Genomic DNA, 25,174 nt, shown 5'->3' on the forward strand with positions numbered 1-25,174 from the left:
AGGCATAGGCTGTTAATAGTAACAGTTAACTATTGAAACAAAATGCAAATGGAGGTAATTAGAGCTGTGGTTCTCAAACTGTGGCCTATGGACCAGCAGTAGTCCAAAGATTCCTTCTGTCAGTCTAGAAAATGAAATACTGTGAGAAGCAAGAAGGGTGGGCCCAGGAGATGGCATGGAAGGTGGTCCATGAGATCTCTGTCATTACGTGGTCCCCAAAATAGAAAAAATGGAGAACCACATTACTAAAGTAACATTCATAGATACTAAGGTCAGAAGGGACCATTATGATCATCTAGTCCGACCTCCTGCACAACGCAGGCCACGGAATCTCACCCACCCACTCCTGCGAAAAACCTCTCACCTATGTCTGAGCTACTGAAGTCCTCAAATCGTGGTTTAAAGACTTCAAGGAGCAGAGAATCCTCCAGCAAGTGACCCCGTGCCCCATGCTACACAGGAAGGCGAAAAAACTCCAGGGCCTCCTCGAATCTGCCCTGGAGTAAAATTCCTTCCCGACCCCAAATATGGCGATCAGCTAAACCCTGAGCATATGGGCAAGATTCACCAGCCGATACCCAGGAAAGAATTAAATCCAGTGCTTTCACAGAAGAAATTAAAAATCAGATTTCTGATGTACTTCACACAGGAAACTATACAGCTCTCATGACATTATTTGAAGAAGCTGAATTAAACAATATAGACCAACAAATGGCTGCCTGGGTAGCAGTCCTTTAATCAGTTCAAAGAAAATCTGTTAAAAAAAAATTAAAAATTTCCACAGACAGAAATTCTGAGGTATTTTGAAAAATCAGGAATTTTGTCTGTTAAAGCATCCGCCATATTTGGGTGCTGCATAAAAAATAATAGCCAGCAGTGCAGTAGTTAAATACAAAGTAATTCACTTAAGAGCAAAAAATTACTGAATTCTTACTTTAAAAAAAAAAAGTAGTTGAGAAGAACTGGTTGAAATGGATAATATGATAATAACCAATTAAAAGTACATCTGGATATATTTTTATTAGATAGGTCTAGTGGGTCTGTGAACTGAAATAAGCAACAACTGTAAGACAGTCTAAAGATATTCAAAGCTTATGGTATGCAATTCATATTTTGTTTTGAATACACAGGAGTCCACCCACTAGAACAGGGGTGGACAAACTTCTTTGGCCTGAGGACCGCATCTGGGTATGGAAATTGTATGGTGGGCCATGAATGTCTAGTGGGGGAGGGGGACTCTATGGGGTGTAACGTGGGGGAGGGCTCTATAAGGGATGTTACCGAGGTGGGGGGAGGAGGGACTTATGTGGTGTCGTACCAGAGATTCCTAGGGGCCCTGCCAGCAGCGGCACCAAGGCGGCCATACCAGGCCTTGCCATGGGTGGAGGCACCCTAGCTGAGATGGGTAGGGCTGCTGAAGACCGGGAGGGGATTGGGCGTTCTGCTGCATTGGGGGGGCTGCCGCGTAGGGGCGGGGTTCTGATACCGGAAACAGCATAGTGAAGTCACACCTGCACAGTGTGGCTCTGCGTGTTGGAAGATGGTGCTCATCAAGCTGGGGAGCGCCGGGTGGGTGGAATGGGGCATGCCCCCAACCCTCGGTTGGAGTGCCAGAGTGGGCCAAGTCCATGACCATGCTCCCTGGCGGGAGCTTGAGGGCCAGATAAGAACATCTGACGGGCCGGAAGCAGCCTGAGGGCCGTAGTTTGCCCACCCCTGCAACATAACCACTAGATGTCACTGAGAAGCTTAATGGAAATATGAGAGACAACCTCAAGATGTCAGTGCAACTGTATTCAGTTATCTGGCTCTCACATCCCCACTTTGTTCTACAAAGAAATCTTAGGGCAGGAGTAGTCAATAGGCCAACCGCAGGCCAAATCCTGACAATCAGACACTTTTGAACAGAATCCAAAATCTTTATTTACTTATTATTATCATTATTGTAGTTATTTTTATTATTTTTCTTCCCTGGAGTCTGGACCTTCACTATACCTTGACCAAGAAATTTGGGCCTTGACAAAAAAAAATTGACCACCCCTGGCTTAGGGGGCATAAGGGACAAGAAGGGAGGATCAACAGCTATCAACCCAAGTGTCATAAACATAAAGGGAAGGGTAACCACCTTTCTGTATACAGCGCTATAAAATCCCTCCTGGCCAGAGGCAACATCCTGTTACCTGTAAAGGCTTAAGAAGCTCAGCTAACCTGGCTGGCACCTGACCCAAAGGACCAATAAGGGAACAAGATACTTTCAAATCTTGGGCGGGGAAGGGCTTTTGTTTGTCCTCTTTGTTTAGTGTTTGTTCTCTCTTGGGACTGAGAGAGGCCAGACAGAAATCCATCTTCTCCAACCCATCCTAATCCAAGTCTCCAATATTGCAACCAGTATAGGTAAGCCAGGCATGGCGGATTAGTTTATCTTTTGTTTTATGTGAATTTTCCCTGTGTTAAGAGGGAGGTTTATTCCTGTTTTCTGTACTTAACTCTAGCTATACCTGAGAGTTAGGAAAAAAAAACAAAAAACTTGTGAATTTCCCTGCAGGTGGTTAACTACCCTGCCTTTAGGTAGAGAAAACTCCAGCTCAAAAAGAAAAATCCCTTTGTAAAAAAACTAACACCTCTGTCTCCAGGCAAATAGACAGAAAACCCTCTAGCTGCTCTCAGCGTAAAAAACCAACCTCTTCAGGTCTGTGCTTTTGGTTCAAAATGATCTCTAGTTCAAAATGATCCCACCGCTCTGCCACCATGTCAGGGTTCCTTCCCCACTCTGAACTCGAGGTACAGATGTGGGGACCTGCATGAAAGACCCCCCTAAGCTTATTCTTAAGAGCTTAGGTTAAAAACTTCCCCAAGGTACAAACTTTGCCTTGGCCTTGAACAGTATGCTGCCACCACCAAGCGTTTTAAACAAAGAACAGGGAAAGAGACCACCTGGAGACAGCCCTACACCCCCTTTCCCCCTCCCTAGGGGACTACTCATTACCCTCTGGGCAAAACCTTATAAAGTTACAGAAAAGAGGAAAAAACCTCCCTCTTAACACAGGGAAAATTCACATAAAACAAAAGATAAACTAATCTGCCTTGCCTGGCTTACCTATGCTGGTTGCAATATTGGAGACTTGGATTAGGATGGGTTGGAGAAGATGGATTTCTGTCTGACCTCTCTCAGTCCCAAGAGAGAACAAACACTAAACAAAGAGCACAAGCAAAAGCCTCTCGCCCCAAGATTTAAAAGTATCTTGTTCCCTTATTGGTCCTTTGGGTCAGGTGCCAACCAGATTAGCTGAGCTTCTTAAGCCTTTATAGGTAACAGGAGGTTGCCTCTTGCCAGGAGGGATTTTATAGCACTGTATGCAGAAAGGTGGCTACCCTTCCCTTTATATTTATGACACCAAGTTTTAAACGTGCAGTGACATCAGACAATTTTTCAAATTTTTCTTGCTTCAAAAGAACTCAGACCAGAATCCCACAGTTTTTGAACAGCTAGTCAGAAACCAGTTTAAGTATAGAAACATACTGATACATATGCACACACAATCCCCAGAAAAGTTCGCCAGAAAAGTTTGAGTAGAAACATTAATTCTGGTATATAAAACTTTCAGTCGGTTCTATGCTTTTTCCTCACTAACAAAGTTTACATAAAAGCAAAGCAGGAGAAAGAAGAGGCAGCAATACATGGAACATAGGGAGGGAATGGGGAAAGGAGCTACCAAAACCCCATTTTAGAAGAAATAGAAGGGGAAAGCATGGAGGAGGCTGGGAGGAATCTGGTAACTTTATCCATTTTTGCATCAGAATCAAATGACAAGGAACTATCCCTTGACAAGGAACTATCTCTTGAATTTAATAATAGATACAGAGAAAAATCATTGCTGGGAGACCAGACAGCTTCTCTCTTTATAAATTACTCCTCTTGTTGCTGCATTCATGATTCAGTGTTTATTTTCGTCTTAAATTTAGTAACAAAAACCCTGCTCAGAAAATGTCTCTGTTAAACATAAGTAGTGGAGTGGAGGTGGGTGTCTCCTTTTTCAGTTCTCCAGTGCAGCATTACAGGTAGCCAACTAACCTTCTCAAGTACCTATGTTATGTTTGGCAGAATTTCCAGGCTTAAACATTTTAGTTTTCCTTCTTTACCATTCTTTCAAGAATGTAATGTTTTTAGCAATTACCTGGGAAGGTATATGGCAGAATCCAAAAGAAATCTCCATAACCAACAGTTCCCAAAATACCACCATTGGCATTTTTTCTCATTTCCTCCTGTAGCTTACAGCAGCAATTTCCAGTTTTATTATGGGATAGTAAGAAGTAATGTTTTCAAATAAAAAAAAACCAGGTTACAATATTTAAACTTAAAATATTTTCTGTAGCTACTATGTAATTCTGTAAATATATATATTTGTTTTGTTATTTCATCTCTAAATCTGTTATATAATTCTAGAACTGTATTACTAATCCTGTAAAGTGTTTTATTAAACCTGTAAAGTGTTTTGTGGTGTAACAATGGGATTTTCAAAGCAGTCGCTGTTGCCCTGACTGAAAAATGCCACCCAGCTCCTTGATAAGTGTACAATACATTATTATTTTACACTGTAAAAATGAAATAATTATGAAATGTAGTGGATTAATGGCTGCATTGTAATGAGCTGGAATGAAAGCTGCTGCAAGTGGCTTAACTGGGCAACTAGTGGAAAGGGCTTAGGATCTCATCCTGCCAACATCTACACCTGTGAGTAACTTACTGATGTAAAAGTCCCTCCTACTGAATTCTAGGGGACTACTCATCAGTAAAGTTACATATATGTGTGAATAAGATTACTCAATGGCCTACTTAAAGTTAAGAATGTGAGGTGACCAGGCTTTTGTGTGGATAAGGCAGTAAAAATGCAGAACTCAGTAACACAAAATAAAAGACACTTTCAAATTTTTCTTCTCTATGCTGCAGTCTTGGTTACAGTTCATATCCACTAGACAAACAGGTAAAAAAATCTGCATACAAACAATGTTCTTCTAGGGCATATCAGAAAAACAGTAAAAAAACCCTCTCACCTGCGTGGTCTAGTTCTTGGGGACATCATTTCATTTCCAAGTATGTGGTATCTTCTTGCTTCATGCAGCAGCTGATAACACTCTGGAGAATTCTGAATCAGCTGTTCCACTTCCACTGTCTGTACAAAATAGTTAGGATGTAATAAAGGGAGTCTCACATGCGTCAGAAGTTCCTGTAACACTGGCCTTCTCAGATCAACAGCACGGTAAACCCAGCGCATAACTGCTTCAAAAACCATCTCTTCTTTACTAATCACCAACTCATCACTACAAATATAATCAATAAGCTCATCTTTCCCAAGCTCGAGAAATTCTTCATGCTGAGAAACATCCTCAAATGTCTGCAGTGCAAAATTTCTGCATTTGGTGAAGAGTGTCTTTAGTGAGTGTGTATCAGCAAAACGCTGGATTCCCAGGCAGTTACAAGGATCCAGCTGCTCTTCCAGGAACTTGGCACAAGCATCACGCAGAACACTAATTTGAAAGAGACTTGATGTTTCAAAGATATATTGCACATTTTCTGTCGTGATTTTCACCTTGCCAGTGTACACGTACTGTAAAAAGCAATCCATAGCTTCAGCAAAAATGCCATTGATCTCCACTAACATTTCTCTGCTTTCTCTGTGATCATTGCAAAACATAGCTCTGAAGTAGCTACTGCAGGCTGAGAGAACAGCTCGATGGCAGGGAAACTCTCTTCCTTCCACACAGATAATTACATCTGTGAACAAGCGGCTGTCTCTAAACTCATTGAAAATCTGGAGTATGCTTTCAGCATGGGATGATCCTGAAGAGAAGTCAAAAAACTCATGACTTGATAAGGACTTTGGGTCCATTTCAAAAACTTTACGTTTGGTTGCAGGGGAATCACGGACCCCGCTATCCTCTCTATTCAGTCTGCGGCCCAGTATTAGTACCATTGTTACATCCGTTGACTATAGAATCATTGAGAAAAGATTTCTGAGTGTCTTCTTTACGGTGCTATGGCTAGAAGAATTAAAACATTTTAGTACCCAACCAATCAATTCTGACAGTTAATGCCATGAAAGAATTATGAAATTTATGAAACTTACATAATACAAAACAAATAGCCTGATCAGTCTAAAATCAGTGTAACTTACACTACTCTAGTAAAGGTCAAAAGTTGTTATTTGACAAATGATATGTGACATCATGCAATGCAGTGAAATATATCCCACTGTCATGCATACACGCAAAGAACAGAGTTAAGGCTGCTGTGGGAACCATAATTATGAATACCCTAGCCTTTGTTTACTTGAAGTATCACCCTTATATCAAGCTTAAAAATGTCAAGAGGCTAAATCCTAAATTCCTTACTCAAGCAAATCTCTCGGTTGGTATCAGCAGGAGTTTGCCCAAGTAATGACCTCCGGATTTTGCTATACAGATTTTTAAACTGCTTCTTACTATGTGTTTACACAGCCCCTAGCACAATGTAACTCTGATCTCAGGGCCTCCAGGTGCTCCTGTAATACTGCTAATAAAAGTAATATTAAAGAAGACTGAAAATTTTAAACTAGAAAAATTGCAGAGGGAGGCTACAAATCACATCTCCATCTTCAGTATACATCAGTACCACAATGCAATCTATGGAGTTTAATGATTTTGTTTTCCAAGTGACCATTCTTGATCAGCAAAAGCAAATGTCTTAGCTCTTCTTTCTAATCAGCAAAACAATCAGTTAATCAATATGCTAAGGTGAAATTAAAAATTAATACAAGTTGCTAATGTGCATTTTGGAAAAAATACTTAAAATTCATGTTGAAGCATAATGTAGATACCGCAGAAAAAAGGCAACGACGTGAATAAGTATCAAATAATAATTATGTATATTTGTGAGAAATCCATTATGCAAGCAAATGAATAAGGAGTCTTTGCATCTGGAAGTAAGAAGTGGGGGCTACCTAGTGAGTTAAAGGAGAATTTCTGTTTTCTGACCTTAGTTAACTCCTATCTAAAATTTATAAGCAAAGACTATAGTCGAAAGCATTGTATCATCATCAATATATACAGCTCTCTCACTCAAACGCAAATTATGTTGAAAGAACATTATTAAGATTGCGAAGTCAAACACTCAAAGGTTAGGAAATGAATTAAGGTAGCCTGTGAACATAATACGATTAATTTGCCTAGACATGGTGAAAGTATATATGATGATCATCCCTATAAGCATAGCTCAATTGGTATATCTTTTGATTCCCGATTTTTAAAACCAACTGGACTAAAACCCTACCAAAAAAACCCAAAAAACAAACAAAACAAAACAAAAAACCCCACGCCCCACTGGGAAGCACTCCTGCACTAACTTCCATAATTCTAAGTGCATGGATTTATTTTTAAACTTCCAGGAAGATGTGTCTCAAATTATTTTAAAACTTGTGCAAAAAGGTTCTTTAAAAAAAAAAAAAGGATTCTAAGAGATTATGTTAATTTCCTCTCATTACCCAGAGACAGTACAGAGACAGTAAATGCTGTTTCTAACACTAATTTTATTTCCTGACTGCCCAGCATCTTCAGAGCTGCATATTACTGGACCAAAGTCTGGCTACACCATCTCTTAATATAGAACAAAATGAACCATACTTTTTTTTAAACAGGCTTTTTATAAAGCCTTTTTAGAAGATACTATTCTTGACTGTATTCTGTAGTACAGTTTCCTCACTCAGACAATTTTAAAAAGGAACACTATAAATATACCAAACATGTCATACTGTTGCTTTTACATAGGGCTCAAATCTATTTCAGACAGAATTTAATGAAAACCTTTAGAAATTATTTACAAGGTAGAAAATACTTTTGATAAAGTCATATCAAGGCTACAAAATAATTATCCTTAATTTGGATTAACACATGGATTACATGTCAATTTATTGCCTAAAGAATACTGTTGAATTCAATGTAACATTTTCAATAAAGCCTGCTAAAGCACGCAGTTAATATTGTGTCACTTGATATTCTAATCTGTATCTCTATAGTCTATCCAATTTATTTTGCACGTTTTACCCAGTAATGACATCTCCTGGGCCAGATGAAAATATTAAACTCACCAGTTATACTGTTTTCTAAGGAACTAAAATATGAAATTGCAGAACTACTAACTGTGGTATGTAACCTATTGCTTAAATCAGCATGTGTACCAGATGACTGGCAGATAGCTAATGTAACACTGATTTTTTAAAAAGGCTCCAGAGGCAATCCTGGCAATTACAGTCCAATAAGCCTAACTTCAGTAGCATGCAAACTGGTTGAAACTATAATAAAGAACAGAATTATCAGATGCATAGAGGAATGTGATTTGTTGAGGAAGAGTCAATATGACGTTTGTAAAGGGAAATCATGGCCCACCAATATACTAGGATTCTTTGAGGGTGTCAACAAACATGTAAACAAGGATAATCCAGTTCATTGATAATCCTGAACTTTCAGAAAGCCTTTGACAAGATCCCTTACCAAAGGCTCTTAAGCAAAGTAAGCAGTTATGGAATAAGAGGGAAACTCCTCATGTATTAGTAATAGGTTAAAAGATAGGTAATAAAGGGTCGGCATAAATGTCAGTTTTCACAGTGGAGAAAGGCAAAAAGCGGGGTCCCCCAAAGATCTGTACTGGGACCAGTGATTTTCGAGATATTCATAAATGATCTGGACAAGGGGGTAAACATTGTGGTAGCAAAGTTTGCAAACAATTCAAAATTACTAAAGATAATTAAATCCAAAGCTGACTGCGAAGAGTTACAAAGGGATCTCAAAAAACTGGATGACTGGGTAACTGGACACTGGATTTATGGCTAAGGCTTCAAGTTTGTCACGGAGGTCACGGATTCCATGACTTTCCATGACCTCTGCAGTGGCTGATGCACCTGGCTCAGGGCAGCTCAGGCAGCCCCTGCGCCAGCCGTACCAGCTGGTGCTCAGGCAGTCTTGGGCCACTGTGCCTCCCCCTGCCCCCGCCCACCAGCAGCAGAGTTTGGGTGTGGGAGGGGGCAGGGGCACAGGACAGGGTGAGCCAGGCTCTGGGCAGTGCTTACCTGGGGGGTTCCCTGGAAGCGGCAACATCCCCATCGCTCAGCTGCTACGCGGAGGTGTGGCCAGGAAGCTTTGCACCCTGACTCTGCATGCAGGCACCACCTCCGCAACTCCCACTGGCCACGGTTCCTGGCCAACGGGAGCCACAAAGCCAGCACGCTGGGCGGAGGCAACTCGTAACCCTCCCACCCCCTGCAGCACTAGCGGGGGTCCCAGGCTGTGTGCCGCTGTCTGCCCCACTCCAGCACCCAGGCCACCCTCCCCCAGTTTTAGTCACGGGTATTTTTAGTAAAAGTCATGGACAGGTCACGGGCAGTGAATTTTTGTTTACTGCCTGTGACCTGTCCGTGACTTTTACTAAAAATACCTGTGACTAAAACGTAGCCTTATTACAACAATCTGTAACCCAGTAATCCCCTCATTTTGTCCTATGACTGCAGAAGTTTTAACTGGCCACTGTACCTTCAATGGTCCCTTACAATATGTGCTAACTACTTATGCTAAACAATCTTTTCCCATTTAGTTTAGTTTGGACACTCGACATATCTTTCCCAGACCTCAAGAAGAGCTCTGTGTGGCTTGAAAGCTTGTCTCTCACCAACAGAAATTGATCCAATAGAAGATATTACCTCACTCATCTTGTCTCTAATATCCTGGCACCGACATGGCTACAACTACCAATGGGTAACCAAATGTCAGATGAAATTGAATGTTGATAAACTCTTGTGAATTGGAAAACATAATCCCAACTGTACTTACAAAATGATGGGGTCTAAATAGCTGCTAGCAGTCAAGAAAAATCTTGGAATCACTGTGGATAGTCCTCTTAAAAAATCTGCTTAAAGTGCAGCAGCAGTCTAAAAAGCTAAGAGAGTATTAGGAAAGGGATAGATAATAAGATAGAAAATACCATAATGCCATTATATAAATCTATTATATGCCTACACCTGGAATATTGCATGCGGTTCTGGTTGCCCTATCTCAAAAAAGATATATTAAAATTGTAAAAATTACAGAGAAGGGCAACAAAAATGATTAGGAATAATGGAAGAGTTTTCAGATAAGGCGAGATTAAAAAGACAGTGTTCATCTTAGAAAAGAGATGACTAAAGGGGGGAACGTGATAGAAGTCTATAAAATCATGACTAGTGTGCAGAAAGTGAGTAAGGAAATGTTATTTACTCCCTCACATAACACAAGAATCAGGGGTCACCTGATGAAATTAATAGACAGCAGGTTTACAACAAACAAAAAGGAAGTACTTCTACACACATCACACAGTCAACTTGTGGAATGTTGTGAAGGTTAAAAGGATAACTAGGTTAAAACAAATTAGATAAGTCCATGAAGGATAAGTCCATCAATGGCTATTAGCCAAGATAGTCAGGGATGCAACTCTGTGGTCTGAGTGTCCTTAAATCTCTGACGGCCAGAAACTGGGACTGGATGACAGAGATGGATCACTTGCTAAATTCACTTGAAGGATCTCGCACCAGCCAATGTCAGATGACAGGATACTGGGCTAAAAGGACCATTGGTATGAATCAGTATGGTTATTCTTATGTTCTTATATTGAGGGCCTAATCCTGCTACATTTACTCATATTGGGACTAATTGTACAGTAAATTCAGGCTACTCAGCATAAGAAAGTGTGGCAGAATTGGGATTTACATCAGCAGTAAAAAAGGAAAGTGCAACTGTGAGAATATAACTATAAACCTAAAGGCCTGATTTTGATATAACTGATGTAAATAAGAAATAACTTCAAAGAAGCTGGTAGAGTTATACCAAGGTAAAACTAGCATGTAAACAGAATCATGGCCTTCGTGTATAGCATAACAGGGTAAAATTCTGTTCATCTTATTCCTGTGAGCAATCTTATTGATTTCAATGGAATTATTCACATAAGTAAAGAAAGCAGGATTTGGTTCTTATTAAATTGACAATGTTAAGTTTTAGCATGCAATATGCCGTGTAATTCATAATACTCGTTAATTGCTTAATAAGGGGCATTGTGTTTTCAAGCCATATACCTCAACCAACAGTTCTCAAACTTCATTGCATCGCAACTCCCTTTTGACAACAAAAATTACTATACGACCCCAGGAATGGGGACCGAAGCAACCCACTTTGGAGTCCCGAAACACAGTTTGAAAACCCCTGACCAAAAATGTTCAATCCTTGAGGAAGGCAATGTGTCTCTTCTATACTTTGTACAGGGATGAGGACAAATGTCAGCAATCAATTAGTAAAATAATAATAATGTGATAAATAATAAAATACAGCTTCATAAAAGTGCATGGTACTTTAAAGACATGTTCTCAAGAGCTACCAGACTTCTTTCATTTTTTTAAAGTACCATACACTTTTATGAACCGTATTTTATTATTTATCACATTATTATTAGTAACAAAGTATATCACACAAATTATACCAAAGGGGGGAAGAAATTAGGGAGAAGAGCAAATTACAACAAACAAATATTAGAATTCACTGCTTTTAAATGTATTAGATTGCAATCCTTGTCCTGCTGAATTAAAAGGCTATATTTCCACTAACTGCAGTGGGAACAGGAATTAGTTCCTAGAATTCATACGTACTGTCCTTTCTATGGCCTTGTTTAGGTAATATCAGAAAAATACTCCCATTGGTGCTACCACCCATTCAGTTGCATTAGTGTTAACAGGGAGAATGGGGGTGGGCCCTAAGGCTTGTCTACACTTGAAAGTTAACATAGGTAAATTAGGGTGTGAATGTGAAGTGCAACAGCTGTTCCTGACTAACTCCATGTTACTGGATTCAAAGTGGATTAAACTAAACAGGAACAAGGCACTATTGTTCCTGAATAAACCTAGGTCTACACTTAAAATTTAGATCGACCTAGCTACATCTTTCAGGGTTGTGAAAAATTCCCACATCTAAGTGCCAAAGTTAAGATGACCTAACCCCCGATGTACGTGCAGCTAGGTCCACTGACCTATCTATGCTGCTCAGAGAAGTGGACTAACTTCTATCACTGTAGCGCCTGTAGTGTAGACATGGCTTAAGAGTGACCACACTATTCCTGAATATCTCCATGTGTACACAAACCCTAAGTGTTGAGTTTCAGGTTCTCTGCAACAAATTAAGCTAAAGAGACAGAAAAGAACAATCCCACAAAGAGTGAAGTTTCTAAGCAGCCCCTACATCTCCAAAATGACACTATGCAGAGAAGAAAATAATGGCAAAACCTTGTGTAAATCTTTATTTACATGGAGCGTCACATGGAGGTAACTGGACTACTTGTGAGAGTAAAGATGACTTGCATGAGGAAGGTTTGGCGAGACTGGGCCTTAAACCAGCACAAAGAAGGTATGTTCATTTATTGAATCAGAAAGAACAATCAATTTTGAGGTCACTTTAATATTTAGGCCTGATCCTGCAATAAGCTATGTGTAGGCAAACCCCGGAGCCAGGCAGAGCTCACTGGAGAACCCAGCTCATAAATTTTCACTGTTCCAGTACAGCAGTCTTTCATGTCACTTTTATAATCCCGTGTTATGAAGTGCACTATACATCAACTGTAAAACGCTGCTTTGGTTTATAAGATTTGTGTAGTGGGTTAATTTTTTTTAAACCACATTTTAATCCATAATTTGGATACGCTTAAAATTATATGAAAGGAAAAGTTTGACAGATGTAACATACTTTTTGTGCTTCTGTAACTAAAACTGGCAAGAAAGTTGCTCCCTAACATAATCTTAATTACTTGTATTGCACAAGGGGACCTAAAACCTTGAAAACCCCAGGTACTTCATAATAAAAAAAGTTTTACTTAAGCCTAGCCAAAGGTTAACTGAAAAAGGCAAAAAGCTGTTCCAACTTGTTTTTATCTATTCATCTTTGGTATTCATATAGTACCAATCACTGTTGTAGCTGGCATTTTTCTGGTGGCCCTACCATTTTCTGTCAAAAATAAATACTGTAAATGTTTAGCCTTACAGTTGTGAAGAAAACTTCTGGAATGTGAACCACTGTGCTTCTTTTCCTGAGTCTGCAGACAACCTGAAACAATAGATTGGAGAGATGTGAATTTCCCCATTCGTCTAAACTCTTTGGGGCAGGGACCATCTCATACAGCTCCCCCATAAGCTTCGATTTCACTACATTAGCACATATTAAAGTCTGTGCTGTCTAAGGGCTATGTTACACGTGGCCTGATTTAGGAACAACTGTTCCTGAATAACTCCATGGGGTAGGCCTGATCTCTACTACAAATTTACGCCAGCATAATTATATTGGCTAAGAGTGTAAAAAATCATACCCATAGCCAATACAGCTATGCTGGAAAAAAAAACAGTCCAGTGTAAACCCAATTATTCCAACCAAAGAGTACTTCTGTCAGCACAGCTGATGTTGTTCGGGGTGGTGGTATTAGGGCTGGTCTACACTAGAAACAGGTTGACCTAGCTACATTCATCAGGATTGTGAAAAAGCCACACCCTCAAAGATGTAGTTAAAACAACCTAAGCCCCAGTATAGACAGTGCTAGATCAACAGAAGAACCTGTTTGTTGCTATAGTAAGTGTCCATAGCTATATATACCCTCCCTAAATGGTGTAAGCTACACCATATGAAGATTCTTTTGCAGGATAAACTGCATCTACATGGGTTTTTTTTGCCAGCATGTTGGCTAGGGGGATGATTTTTTCATATTCTAACTGACATAAGTTGTGCAGGCAAAACTTTGTAATGTAGACTTGGCCCATGTGTAGACAAGCCCTAAGGCCAGGTCTACATTATAAAAGGTTTGCCAGGTTGACCACTAAGCCCGACCTGATCTTGGAAGTCATTGAATAGGAGTTTCTGTATTGTTATTCATATGTTAAAATAAATGAAGCTGCTTAAGAAAAGTTTTTATAAAGGTAGGGGACACACACTATAAGGAATTCTTTCAAATAGGCTTTGCTATCAGCAGTAGACCTACTGAGACCTAGCAGTTAGCATAAGCAGTTGACGTAAGTTAGCTTGAGTGTTTGGTTTAGGTTATAAGGACTTTTGCAACACAGATCTTGTAATAAATAAGTAAACCGCAAAAGAACAAAAACTAGGGGGACTTTTAGTATGTGTAGTCATAAAGTTAACTGCATTCATGCATTAGAAATATTAGGAAATGTACTGAGGCATATGGCTTGTGTCAACAATCAGAACCCCAGTTATGGTTTTCTGGATAGCTCTACATGAACCTTAGGCTGGAAAACAATCTAAATATGGTTCCTACATGTGTGGGTGCTCAAGGAAAAGGAGTATAAAAAAAGATGTATGGCCAACCTCTGGTGTGTGCATCAGGGTGATCAGATGGTGGAAGCCGGGAGCATTACACCCCACTTATGATGTTCTGCACTGACTGTTTCTGCTATCTTCACCAGTCTCTGTTATATTGTGAAAAGAAAAGGAGTACTTGTGGCACCTTAGAGACTAAGGTTAGTCTCTAAGGTGCCACAAGTACTCCTTTTCTTTTTGCGAATACGGACTAACACGGCTGCTACTCTGAAACCTGTTATATTGTGAGTATGTCAGCAGAGACTACTTTATTCTTTATACGTGTTTTCTGTGTATTAATGCTTATTAGGGCTGTTGATTAATGGCAGTTAACTCACACAATTAAAAATTAATCACGATTAATAACATTAATCGTGATTAATCGCCGTTTTAATCACACTGTTAAACAATAGAATACCAATTTAAAATTATTTCATATTTTGGATGTTTCTTCTACATTTTCAAATATTTGATTTCAATTTACAACACAGAATACAAATTGTACAGTGCTCACTTTATTTTTGATTACAAATATTTGCAGTGTAAAAATGATCATAAAAAGAAATAGTATTTTTCAATTCACCTCATACAAGCACTGTAGTGCAATCTCTTAATTAGGAAAGTTGAACTTACAAATATACAATTATGTACAAAAAAACCCCTGCACTCAAAAATAAAACAAGTCCACTCAGGCCTACTTCTTGTTCAGCCACACACTAAGACAAACACGTTTGTTTACATTTACGGGAGATAATACTGCCTGCTTCTTATTTATATCACCTGACAATGAGAATAGGTGTTCACATGGCACTATGGTAGTCGGCATTGCTAGGTATTTAAGTGCAAGATGTGCTAAACATTCATAAATGCCTTCATGCTTTGGCCACCACTCCAGAGGACACGCTTCCATGCCGATGATGCTTGTTAAAAAAATAATACGTTTATTAAGTTTGTGACTGAACTCCTTGCGGGAGAATTGTATGTCTCCTGTTCTCTTTTACCTGCATTCTTCCATATATTTCATGTTATGGCAGACTTGGATGATGACCCAGCACATGTTATTCGATTTAAGAACACTTTCACTGCAGATCTGACAATATGCAAAGAAGGTACCAACGTGAGATTTCTAAAGATAGGTACAGCACTTGTCACAAGGTTTAAGAATTTGAAGTGCAGTCCAAAAACTGAGAGGGACGAGGTGTAGAGCATGTTTTCAGAAGTCTTAAAAGAGCAACACTCCGATGAGGAAACTACAGAACCCGAACCACCAAAAAAGAAAATCAACCTTCTGCTGGTGGCATCTGACTCAGATGATGAAAATGAACATGTGTCGATCCGCTCTGTTTTGGATCGTTATTGAGCAGAACCTGTCATCAGCATGGACGTGTCCTCTGAAATGGTGCTTGAAGCATGAAGGGACATATGAATCTTTAGCGCATCTGGCACACAAATATCTTGTGGCGCTGGCTACCACAGTCCCATGTGAATGCCTGTTCTCACTTTCAGGTGACATTGTAAACAAGAAGCGAGCAGCATTATCTCCTGCAAATTGTAACCAAACTTGATTGTCTGTAGCAATTGGCTGAACAAGAAGTAGGACTGAGTGGACTTGTAGGCACTAAAGTTTTACATTGTTCTAGTTTTGAGTGCAGGTTTTTTTTTGGTACATAATTCTACATTTGTAAGTTCAACTTTCCTGATAAAGAGACTGCACTACAGTTCTTGTATGAGGTGAACTGAAAAATTCTATTTCTTTTATCATTTTACAATGCAAATATTTGTACTAAAAATAAATATAAAGTGAGCACTGTACACTTTGTATTCTGCATTGTAATTGAAATAATATATTTGAAAACGTAGAAAATATCCAAAAATATTTAAATAAATGGTATTCTATTATTAACAGAGCAATTAATTGCGATTATTTTTTTTAATCGCTTGACAGCCCTAATGATTATACTTGGATTTATTTGGATAATTCAAGTTTCTATTGTGACCTACCAATCTCGTAATTAATAATTTAAAGTAGCCATCTGACTAAAGAACCTGTCATTAGTGACTTGTATAATCTGCAACCCAAATTAATGAAAGACTACGGTCAGTATACCTCTACTGGCAAACCCATTTAGTGTACATACAGCTTGCCCTGGCAAAAATTGCTTTTGTCAGAATAGCTTATACTGGTTCCCTGAGCAAAATAAGACACATGGGCAAAAGCACTTTTATGCCAATATAACTGCATCTACACTAGGGCTTTTGCCAGCATAGAAATGTCATAAGAAAAAGATCATACCCCTACCAACATTACTACATTGGCAAAAGTTGCTAATGTTAGGGTGATCAGATGTCCCAATTTTATAGGGATAGTTCCAGTATTTGTGGGTTTTTCTTATATAGACACCTATTACCCCCTACCGCCATCCCGATTTTTTACACTTGCTATGTTGTCACCCTAGCTAATGTAAACATGGCCTGAAGCCTTGTCCTTACCAGGAAAACAGGTGTTTTTTTACCACATTACTATCACATGGTAAAAACAAACAAAATCCAAATCCAAGGTCTGGCTGCACCCTAGGAGTTTTGGGACATGTGTAGTACTAGGTGTTATATAACCTCTTCTAATAACACACCTTTAATCCTAGTCAAGATAAAGCTTGTGTGTTTGTGTAGCACCCTCCCAGTATAATGACCTGGGTTGGCCTCTATTGTAATACAAATAAATAAATAATAAAACCACCCGTGTTTACGCTGAAGCCTAATAACTGCATTTTAATTCACATTCTAATTATTTTAATGATTATTTTAACAAACACATCCAGTGGATGTGCTTTATTCCACATTGTTGGACATCATAAATCACATACAGAAAAGACAGTTCATCTACTCCATCCTTCTGACCAAATAGGATTGTCCCTGCAGTATATTCTCTAACTTTTGTTGGGTCTACTTTTAAAAAGTGATGTGCAAAAGGGGGGAAATGTTTCTTTTTTTTTGTTTCTGTGTGACATAAGAAAGGTCTAAAAAGTTTCAGGGATTTTTAAGAGTTTTTTTCTGCTTGTTATTTTATACTAGAAATTCAGGTCTTGCATGCTCTTGAAAACAGTGACTGAAGAACTGACGTGCAGTACACTAAAACCACTCCTAATGCCTTAGTTCAATGGGATTTCCTTATGTCACATCCTTATGTGGTAGTTTTGAGCGTGTAACAATGGGAAGATTGGTTTTAGACATATGCTTATACACTTAAATATTTCTTTGTTAAAAAGATCCCATAAAAACAAAGAAATAGAAAAAAGATGCACTGTACCATCAAGGCTGTAAAAATAATGGACAAACGCCAGGAAATTGAAGGCTGATATGGTCCTAAATTTACACTGTTGACTTTTTCCTGTTTACAGCCACTTGAGTCAATGGGGGAACTTGAGTTACTGGCTTTTGTCTAAAAAGCTACAGCTCACTAGCTCACGAAAGCTTATGCTCAAATAAATTTGTTAGTCCCTAAGGTGCCACAAAAAGAAAAGGAGTACTTGTGGCACCTTAGAGACTAACCAATTTATTTGAGCATGAGCTTTCGTGAGCTACCCATCCGATGAAGTGAGCTGTAGCTCACGAAAGCTCATGCTCAAATAAATTGGTTAGTCTCTAAGGTGCCACAAGTACTCTTTTTGCGAATACAGACTAACACGGCTGTTACTCTGAAACCTGTCATTAAGATGCCACAAGCACTCCTTTTCTTTTTGCGAATAAAGACTAACACAGCTGCTACTCTGAAACCTGGCTTTTGTCTGATTGCATCACAGCCCTAATGTTATTTAAATACATATTTTGCATATGTTATAAATGTATTTCCTGAAACTTGTGTGCTATTTCATCAGGTATTGTCAGAAGGATTCTATTTATACTTTGTGCCCTGAGGGCTAACTGCTTACTAGCAGTTACAATCGAAAAGTGCTTTAAGGTTGTTGTTCCCCACCCCCTTTCCCCATACACACACACACACAGACACGCACACGAGTGAAATGTCAAAAAATGCTACAAAGTATTGCAACATAAAGGCCTACCGAGGTCAACTGGAGTTTTGCCTAAGTGAGTTGTGAGGCCCATATGGCAATATTCCCAGGCTGAGGCAATATACTCATAACTTGTTTACTCTATGTACTGTCAGTATGAATAATACTACAAAAATAGAAGTCTGGTACCAGTCTTCCCAGTGCTTGATTTACCAGGCTCTAGATTATTTGCAATAGAAACAATATATATTAAAGAGACACAGTTGTGTTGCTGTGTCACTGTCAACTAAGTGACCCCTCTGTTCTAATCTCTGTGATTTGGAATTATTTAGGACAATCAGTGTGGGACAGAAATCATTTAACTGCTTTGAGAAGAACTGCCAAATATCTCACGTTAGTACTCTTTTAATCCCACTTTGGACTTGTCTATACTAGAAATTTAAAAAACCCTTTTTTAAATAGGCACAGTTGTATACGTTTTTAAAATGGTTTAAATGGCATTTCAGACCTAACAAATGCATTTCCAAACTAGTTCAGACTAACATGCAATTCAGGGTCTGTCTATATCGGAGAGATTCTGTTCTGCAAAAGAGGGTCAAGGCTTTACCTAGGGCACGTCTTTACCAGCAACGTTAAAGCGCTTTAAAGTGGCTCGTGTAGTCGTGACACAGCGCTGGGAGAGAGCTAGTGCAGCACAGTGCTGGTAGCTGTTCCCCTCCTGGCGGTGGTTTTTTAATAGCACCAGGAGAGCTTTAACGTTGCTAGGGAAGACGTACCCTAGATTCTCCACAAAGAGTTGTTCCAGGTCAAAGAAAGCCATGTTTGCGGAGTTTCTAGTGTTTACCTCGAGCTAGGTAACTGGCAATCTGTTACCTGGAATCAGAACACAGGGGCGCTTGCAGCTACAGGCGCTGTGCGCGTACCACTGCCGGGGCCACAGGGGGGAGGCACAAAGGGGACAGCAGCCCCGGGCCCCCCTACTTGAGACGGCCTCCACAGCTGGCACTTCCCGGCCGAAGCCCGCTCCACACAACTACTCTAGGCGGTTTGGGGGGGGGGGGGGGCTACTGCCTGGCCCGCCCGCCCGGCCCCTTCCCTCAGGCTCCGGGTGGAGACCGTCCGGCGGCGAACCAAGGGGATGGGGGGAGGGGGCGCCTCAGACTGGCGCCAGAGACGATAACCATCCCGACCTCCGCAGGCCACCGCATGGTGTGCGCATGCGTATTACCACAACGGGCTCCCTCAAGGCACCACCAGCATCATGAGCTGCCACGTATGCGCACGCGCGCGCCCTCCAGCTCACCTTCACCCGAGGCAGCCTTAGCGACAAGCCACCTCCCCTCCCGAATATTTCTACCCAATCAGACCGAGGCAGCACCAAAGTCCCGCCTCCTGCTCCCTTTTTATCCAATCGCCAGTACCTTTAATCCCCCCCAACACTATTGTTATTATGAGAAGGAGGACAAGGAAGGAAGGATCCAAAGTACTAAATACCAGGGGAGGCAGCGCCACCCCTTCCCTCCGTTGTGGTTTGCCCCAGTCCACATACACCCAGGGGCGGGGAAGAAAAAACGTTACTGCCCTCTCTAGGCCCTGCACTACCCTGGCCGGGCCCGGAGGGGTTAATGTGATGGGGGGACAGTACCCTTCCCCCAGAGAAAGGGTCACCCCCCTGTGATTGGCTCAACCACAACGACTCCCCCACCGTTCCCGGCCGCTGTCCCGCCGCGGCTGACACAGCCGGCGCAAGGTGGCACCGGGCGCGGAGCCCGGTTCTCTGTGGCCCCGCGCCTGGGGTCAGGCGTGTCCCCGTGCGGCCGAGCCCCGCGCCCCCTCCCCGTCAGGCTGGGGACCGCTCCGTACCTAGACACCGGATGCTGGGGAAGGGGAACTTGACACCCACCTGTGGAGAAGGGGGGACGTTACTAGGCTCCCAGAGAGCGGCCGGCTCAGCCTCCTGCTACCTTGGCCATGATCTGTGGGGTTAGGGGTCTGTTACAGCAGTGGATGGGCGAGGCTCCGTGGCCTGCCATGGGCAGGAGGTCAGACAAGATGAGCATGATGGTTCCTTCTGGGCCTAAAGTCTATGGTCCCTGCCCCAGGCTGCTTTACACCCGTCCCCGCTGGCAGCAGGCAACCTGGTGTGCTGTGACAGGGCCCCTGGCCCCATCCCCTAGAGCCCCCCCAACACACAGGGTGACTGCCGCTGTGATTCGCTGACAGCCACGCACAGACACCCGTTACCTCTCTCAGTCCTGCCTCCCGCAGATTTCCTGGTGCTGGGAAGTGGGGCTGCTGCTTGCGCTCTTGCTTTGCCTTTTTTGTTTTAGATCTGTGTCTCTAGCTCCAGCTCAACTCAAAACAAAGGAGACCCTGAGAAACATGTGACCTGCCAAAGCCAAAACACATGATGTCAGTGACACGCCAGCCAGTGGGATCACAGCGGCAGAAGTACTTGGGAGATGTAGTTCAAAGAGACCACAGCGGTGCAAACATCCGTGTCACGTCGTTTGCCTGCCCATTTTAGTCCATGGTCAGAGTTGAAGTTGCTATTTTAAACCATTAGCAACTATCAAGGGGCCAACTTCCCGAAAATAATTGCACCACCCACCTAAAAGATAGATACACCCAGGCACTTGTTGGCATGTATAATTTACACATTAATTTTCTGAATGGAACCAGAACTGAATAGTCCTAACTGCAGTGAGAATTTAGTCCTTAGTTGTAACTTGAGGTAATATTTTCAGAAGGCCACTTCCAAAAATGAGCCCACAATCTTGGTGAGTGCAACCATCAATGCTCACAAAAGTTCTGATTTATGCCCCTGGGCCCTTTTTCATTTATTCAAACTTTTAACATGTGGAGGAGACCTTCAGTAGTTTGGCTTTTTCTGTCTGTTAAAAGACTACTGACTGTTTAGGACATTATATATTGGGAAATGATTGATATGTGAAATTTTTAAACTAGATTTCTTGTTCGATAGTCAATGTTTCAATACTGATTTAGTTGAAAGAAGAAAAAACTAGTGAAGAGGAAACTGGAAACAGAACAGGCAAGAAGAAAATGAGAGGCTCAGTGAAAAATATTCTCCAACAGCCACTGATATACAGTGTAGCAGCCTTACAAAATTATCGTGTAATTATAGCAGCCTAAATTCAAAATTTACTCAACTCCCTTTATCAAGATTATAATGAAAAAACCCAACAACTTATATTTTACTCCTCTGACAAAAAAAATTAACCTTCACCCCAAGTACAATTTTGAAATATGACAGTACTGTATCTTTCAAATTAAAGCACTGTTTTCTCTTCAGCTGTTGCATTTTGTATCTGATGCTTTTGTGTCCCCTGAAATCTACAAATTTACTTTTGGGGCCTACCCAGTACATATTAGGAAAATACACATCTGACTAATGAATATGGCAATGTCCATGCAACTGTCCTCTCATAAATAGGCCCCCAAACAGGAAATAGTTAATAAAAAAAAAAAGAGAGAGAGAGAGGATCCTTACTTCATCTACTCCAGCTACAATTTCCCCTAATTCCTCTCTGTTCTCCAATATACAAAGTGTTGTCAGTAGGGTTGATTTACTTGTGTTTAACACAAATTTCAGGATTTTTCTTTCTTGCTCACTTCAGGAAAAGCTGTAATTTTGGCAAGGTTGGCTCCAAGGACAGTGTGAGAACAACACTGCCCTGATACTGTTGGATTTCTAAGGCACCTGAGTGCATAGCTAGTTCACTGCATGAGGAAAACAGGGGCCAAGGTGTTACTCAGACTCTCCCTCCCACTCTGTAGAGATGGGGAGAAGAGGAAATAGTATAATTCCTGGTCATATATAGGTAGTAGTTTCTTTGCATGCTCAGCTCTTCACAATCTGCCATGTCCTCACCTCCTACCAGTGCTAGTGAACCAGTAACAGCCGAGAGATGTGCTGGCTGCGGCTTCCCGCAGCCTCCTTTGGCCTGGAAAGGCAAACTGTGGCCAGCGGGAGCCACGATCAGCCGAACCTGCGGAATCGGCAGGTAAACAATCCTGCCCGGCCCGCCAGGGAGCTTACCCTGGCAGGCCGCATGCTAAAGGTTGCAGATCCCTGGGCTAGCTATACCTTGCAGCCAATTAGCAGGATCTTGGATCCTTATCTGGTATCTATCATCTGGGGGTTAGAAGGGAAAGATAGTGTACTTCCCTATCCCATGATGCCAGTGGATAAAGAAGAGAAAAGAATAAAGTAAACAGATAACAGCTTTATTTCAAACAAATAACTTAATAAAAGATAACAGTGAGTTGTGGTTTGACAGTTTGGGTCTAAAACCCAGGCCCAACCAAATAGGTACCTTGGCAATAAACAAATAAACCTAAAACAAAATACCCCAGATACTGCAGTGTTTCTAGGTGTCGATAGGCAGTAGATGGGTACTAAACCGTTATCACAGGCAACTGATGAATCCTGGGTCTCAACCACTTCTTAGCGGGAGATCAACAGGATGTGCTGATGCTGAAGAGAGGCCTGGCTCTGTGATCACTCGAGGGTGAGCGATCAACAGGACCTCTGTACCTTTCTCTGAAAATGATGTGGAGTTCAGAGATTGGTAAGCACAGTCTCAGTTCTTAATGCTGATGTCTTCAGATGCTGATCTTCTGGTCCACGTGGCTGCGCAAATACAACAATACCATGGCTGTCTCTAGGACGGACAGCAGCTAGGCAGCAGGTCCACAAGCGCGCCAAAGTTCTGAGGTAAAACTGGCAGCTCTCCTGCTGGAACCTGTTTGAACCAGTTCTATGCTGACCGTTGGCTGCCGTTCCTGCCAAAGTTCCAAAAGGGTGCAAAACTTCAACAAGAAGCTAAACAAAGATGGAGTCGAGCTGTTGTTTGGCAGGCATGCCATTTTGAATTTTAGGCTCCATATCTAATACATGGTCAAATACCTTAACCAAATGTAAAGGCATAAAGTATAACTTATTCTAAAGCACAAACAATTTATAATCTCTATTTCATATACAAAAACACGTTACAGTATGGAGGGTATCTGGAGTGTGGCAAGAGGGCAGGCTGACATCTTTCTCTTGCCCCATTCTCCTGGGGAGAGAGAGAAGCAAAGTAGATTCTCCTTCTCAACAGGAATAAAAGGGGACTGAATTCAACCTGAATCACACACACGGCAGATCAACTGATGCTTCTCCCTAATTTCAGAAATCACAGGACCCACAAGCAAGGGGTTTGAGGTGTGCCTGCTGTCTCCTGCACAGTGAAGGGAAGTGTTGCTGAGTGTAGGTAAGGTTATTGGCTGTGCTAATATAAAATCTGCCTCTTGAATGAATAAATCTATAGTGATTTTCCTGGCCCACGAACAGTTTGTGAATAATTTGAGACAGGAAGGACTCTGGATGAAGGAGTCTTTTGTTCTAGTTTTCCTCTTGTTTCCTTCTGCTACTAAAGTAGCTTTTCCAGTGCCCCCCTGCCCTTCCTTCACAGTGACCCTAGTGCCTGATCTCTCCCATTATGGGAACATAGTTCCTGCTGTCAGGATGATTCCGCTGGGCTGCAAGAACCCAAATGGGAGGCATGATATGTCATTCCAATGCCAGGATTATTTGGTTCTAAGTAACTGTGAACCACCCTTGAACCTGGTGTTAAAGGACCACATAGATGGGACAGATTATACAGTGTTTGCTACCTCTGAAAATATTAAATGTTTCCTGCGTGGAGACCCTGGTCATTTGAGAGGTTCCTGCCCATGCACTGCCGGCTTGGGGGCGCCTGGTAAGAATGTGGGATCCCGGGGTAGTGGAGAAGAGGTTGGGATATCAAGAAACCAGCAGGAGACAGAGCCTGCATCTGTACCGCCAGATTCTATCCTCCCACGCGCCATATGTGATCTGCTGTTGTCTAGGGAGCAGCCTCCCCAGAGGAAGCCTCTGTTGTGATCCCATCACTTGTGCCTGGAAAGAAGCAAGTCCTGGAGGTCGAGGAGCACCTCCCTGCAGAGGAGGCAGAGACAGGTTCTAGAGATGGGGGTGAAGAGTACACCGATGAGATGGATTTATGTGGGACTGTTTCTAAAGGGGCTAAGACGGGTGGGCAAACTTTCTGGCCCGAGGGCCACATCAGAGTTGTGAAACAGTATGGAGCGCTGGGTAGGGAAGGCTGTGCCTCCCCAAACAGCCTGGCCCCCGTGCCCTATCCGCCCCCTCCCATTTCCCACCCCCTGACTACCTCCCTCAGAACCCCCGACCCATCCAACCCTCCCGCTCCTTGTCTCCTGACCACCACCTCTGAGGACCCCCCACCCTGACCACCGCCTCTGGGGACCCCCACCCTATCTAAGCCCCCCTGCTCCTTGTCCACTGACTGCCCTGACCCCTATCCACACCTCTTCCCCCGACAGGCCCCCCAGGACCCCTGACCCATCCACCCCCCACTTCTTGTCCCCTGACCGTCCCCTCCCAGGACCCCTGTCCCTAACTGCCCTCCCCAGGACCCCACCCCTTATCCAACGCCCCCTGCTCCCTGTCTCCTGACTGCCCCCCTTCCTGAACCTCTGCCCCATCCAACCACCCCCTGTCTCCTGACTGCCCTCCGGGATCTCCTGCCCCTCCCTCTCCCCGCCCCCTTATCAGGCCGCTCAGAGCAGGAGGACTGGCTTGTTGGAAAGCCTGGGAGGTGGGTGGGTGCAAGCCACTCTGCTCGTGTGGCAGCATGGCTATGGGGGAGGGGGAACAATGGGGGAGGGGCCGGGGCGAGCCTCCCGGGCCGGGAGCTTAG

General features: G+C 42.1%; 1 protein-coding gene across 9 annotated transcripts in view; it reads right to left on the reverse strand.

Annotated features, from left to right (window-relative positions):
- Positions 1–25,174, reverse strand: part of KLHL24 (kelch like family member 24) — a 142,462-nt gene that overhangs the window by 23,074 nt on the left and 94,214 nt on the right. For 8 of the 9 annotated variants that reach the window (XM_073360080.2, XM_073360078.2, XM_073360076.2 and 5 more), the window contains 3 exons: positions 20,652–20,796; positions 13,078–13,140; positions 5,053–6,039 (listed from right to left, as the gene is read on the reverse strand). In XM_073360080.2, coding sequence (XP_073216181.1) covers positions 5,053–5,972 — 920 coding nt within the window. In that variant the 5' untranslated portion in view covers positions 5,973–6,039; positions 13,078–13,140; positions 20,652–20,796. The remainder of the gene's footprint in view (positions 1–5,052; positions 6,040–13,077; positions 13,141–20,651; positions 20,797–25,174) is intronic. The other variant, XM_073360082.2, reaches the window with a different exon arrangement.

The sequence above is a fragment of the Lepidochelys kempii genome, chromosome 9 (genome assembly GCF_965140285.1).
Source record: "Lepidochelys kempii isolate rLepKem1 chromosome 9, rLepKem1.hap1, whole genome shotgun sequence".
NCBI lineage: Eukaryota > Metazoa > Chordata > Testudines > Cheloniidae > Lepidochelys > Lepidochelys kempii.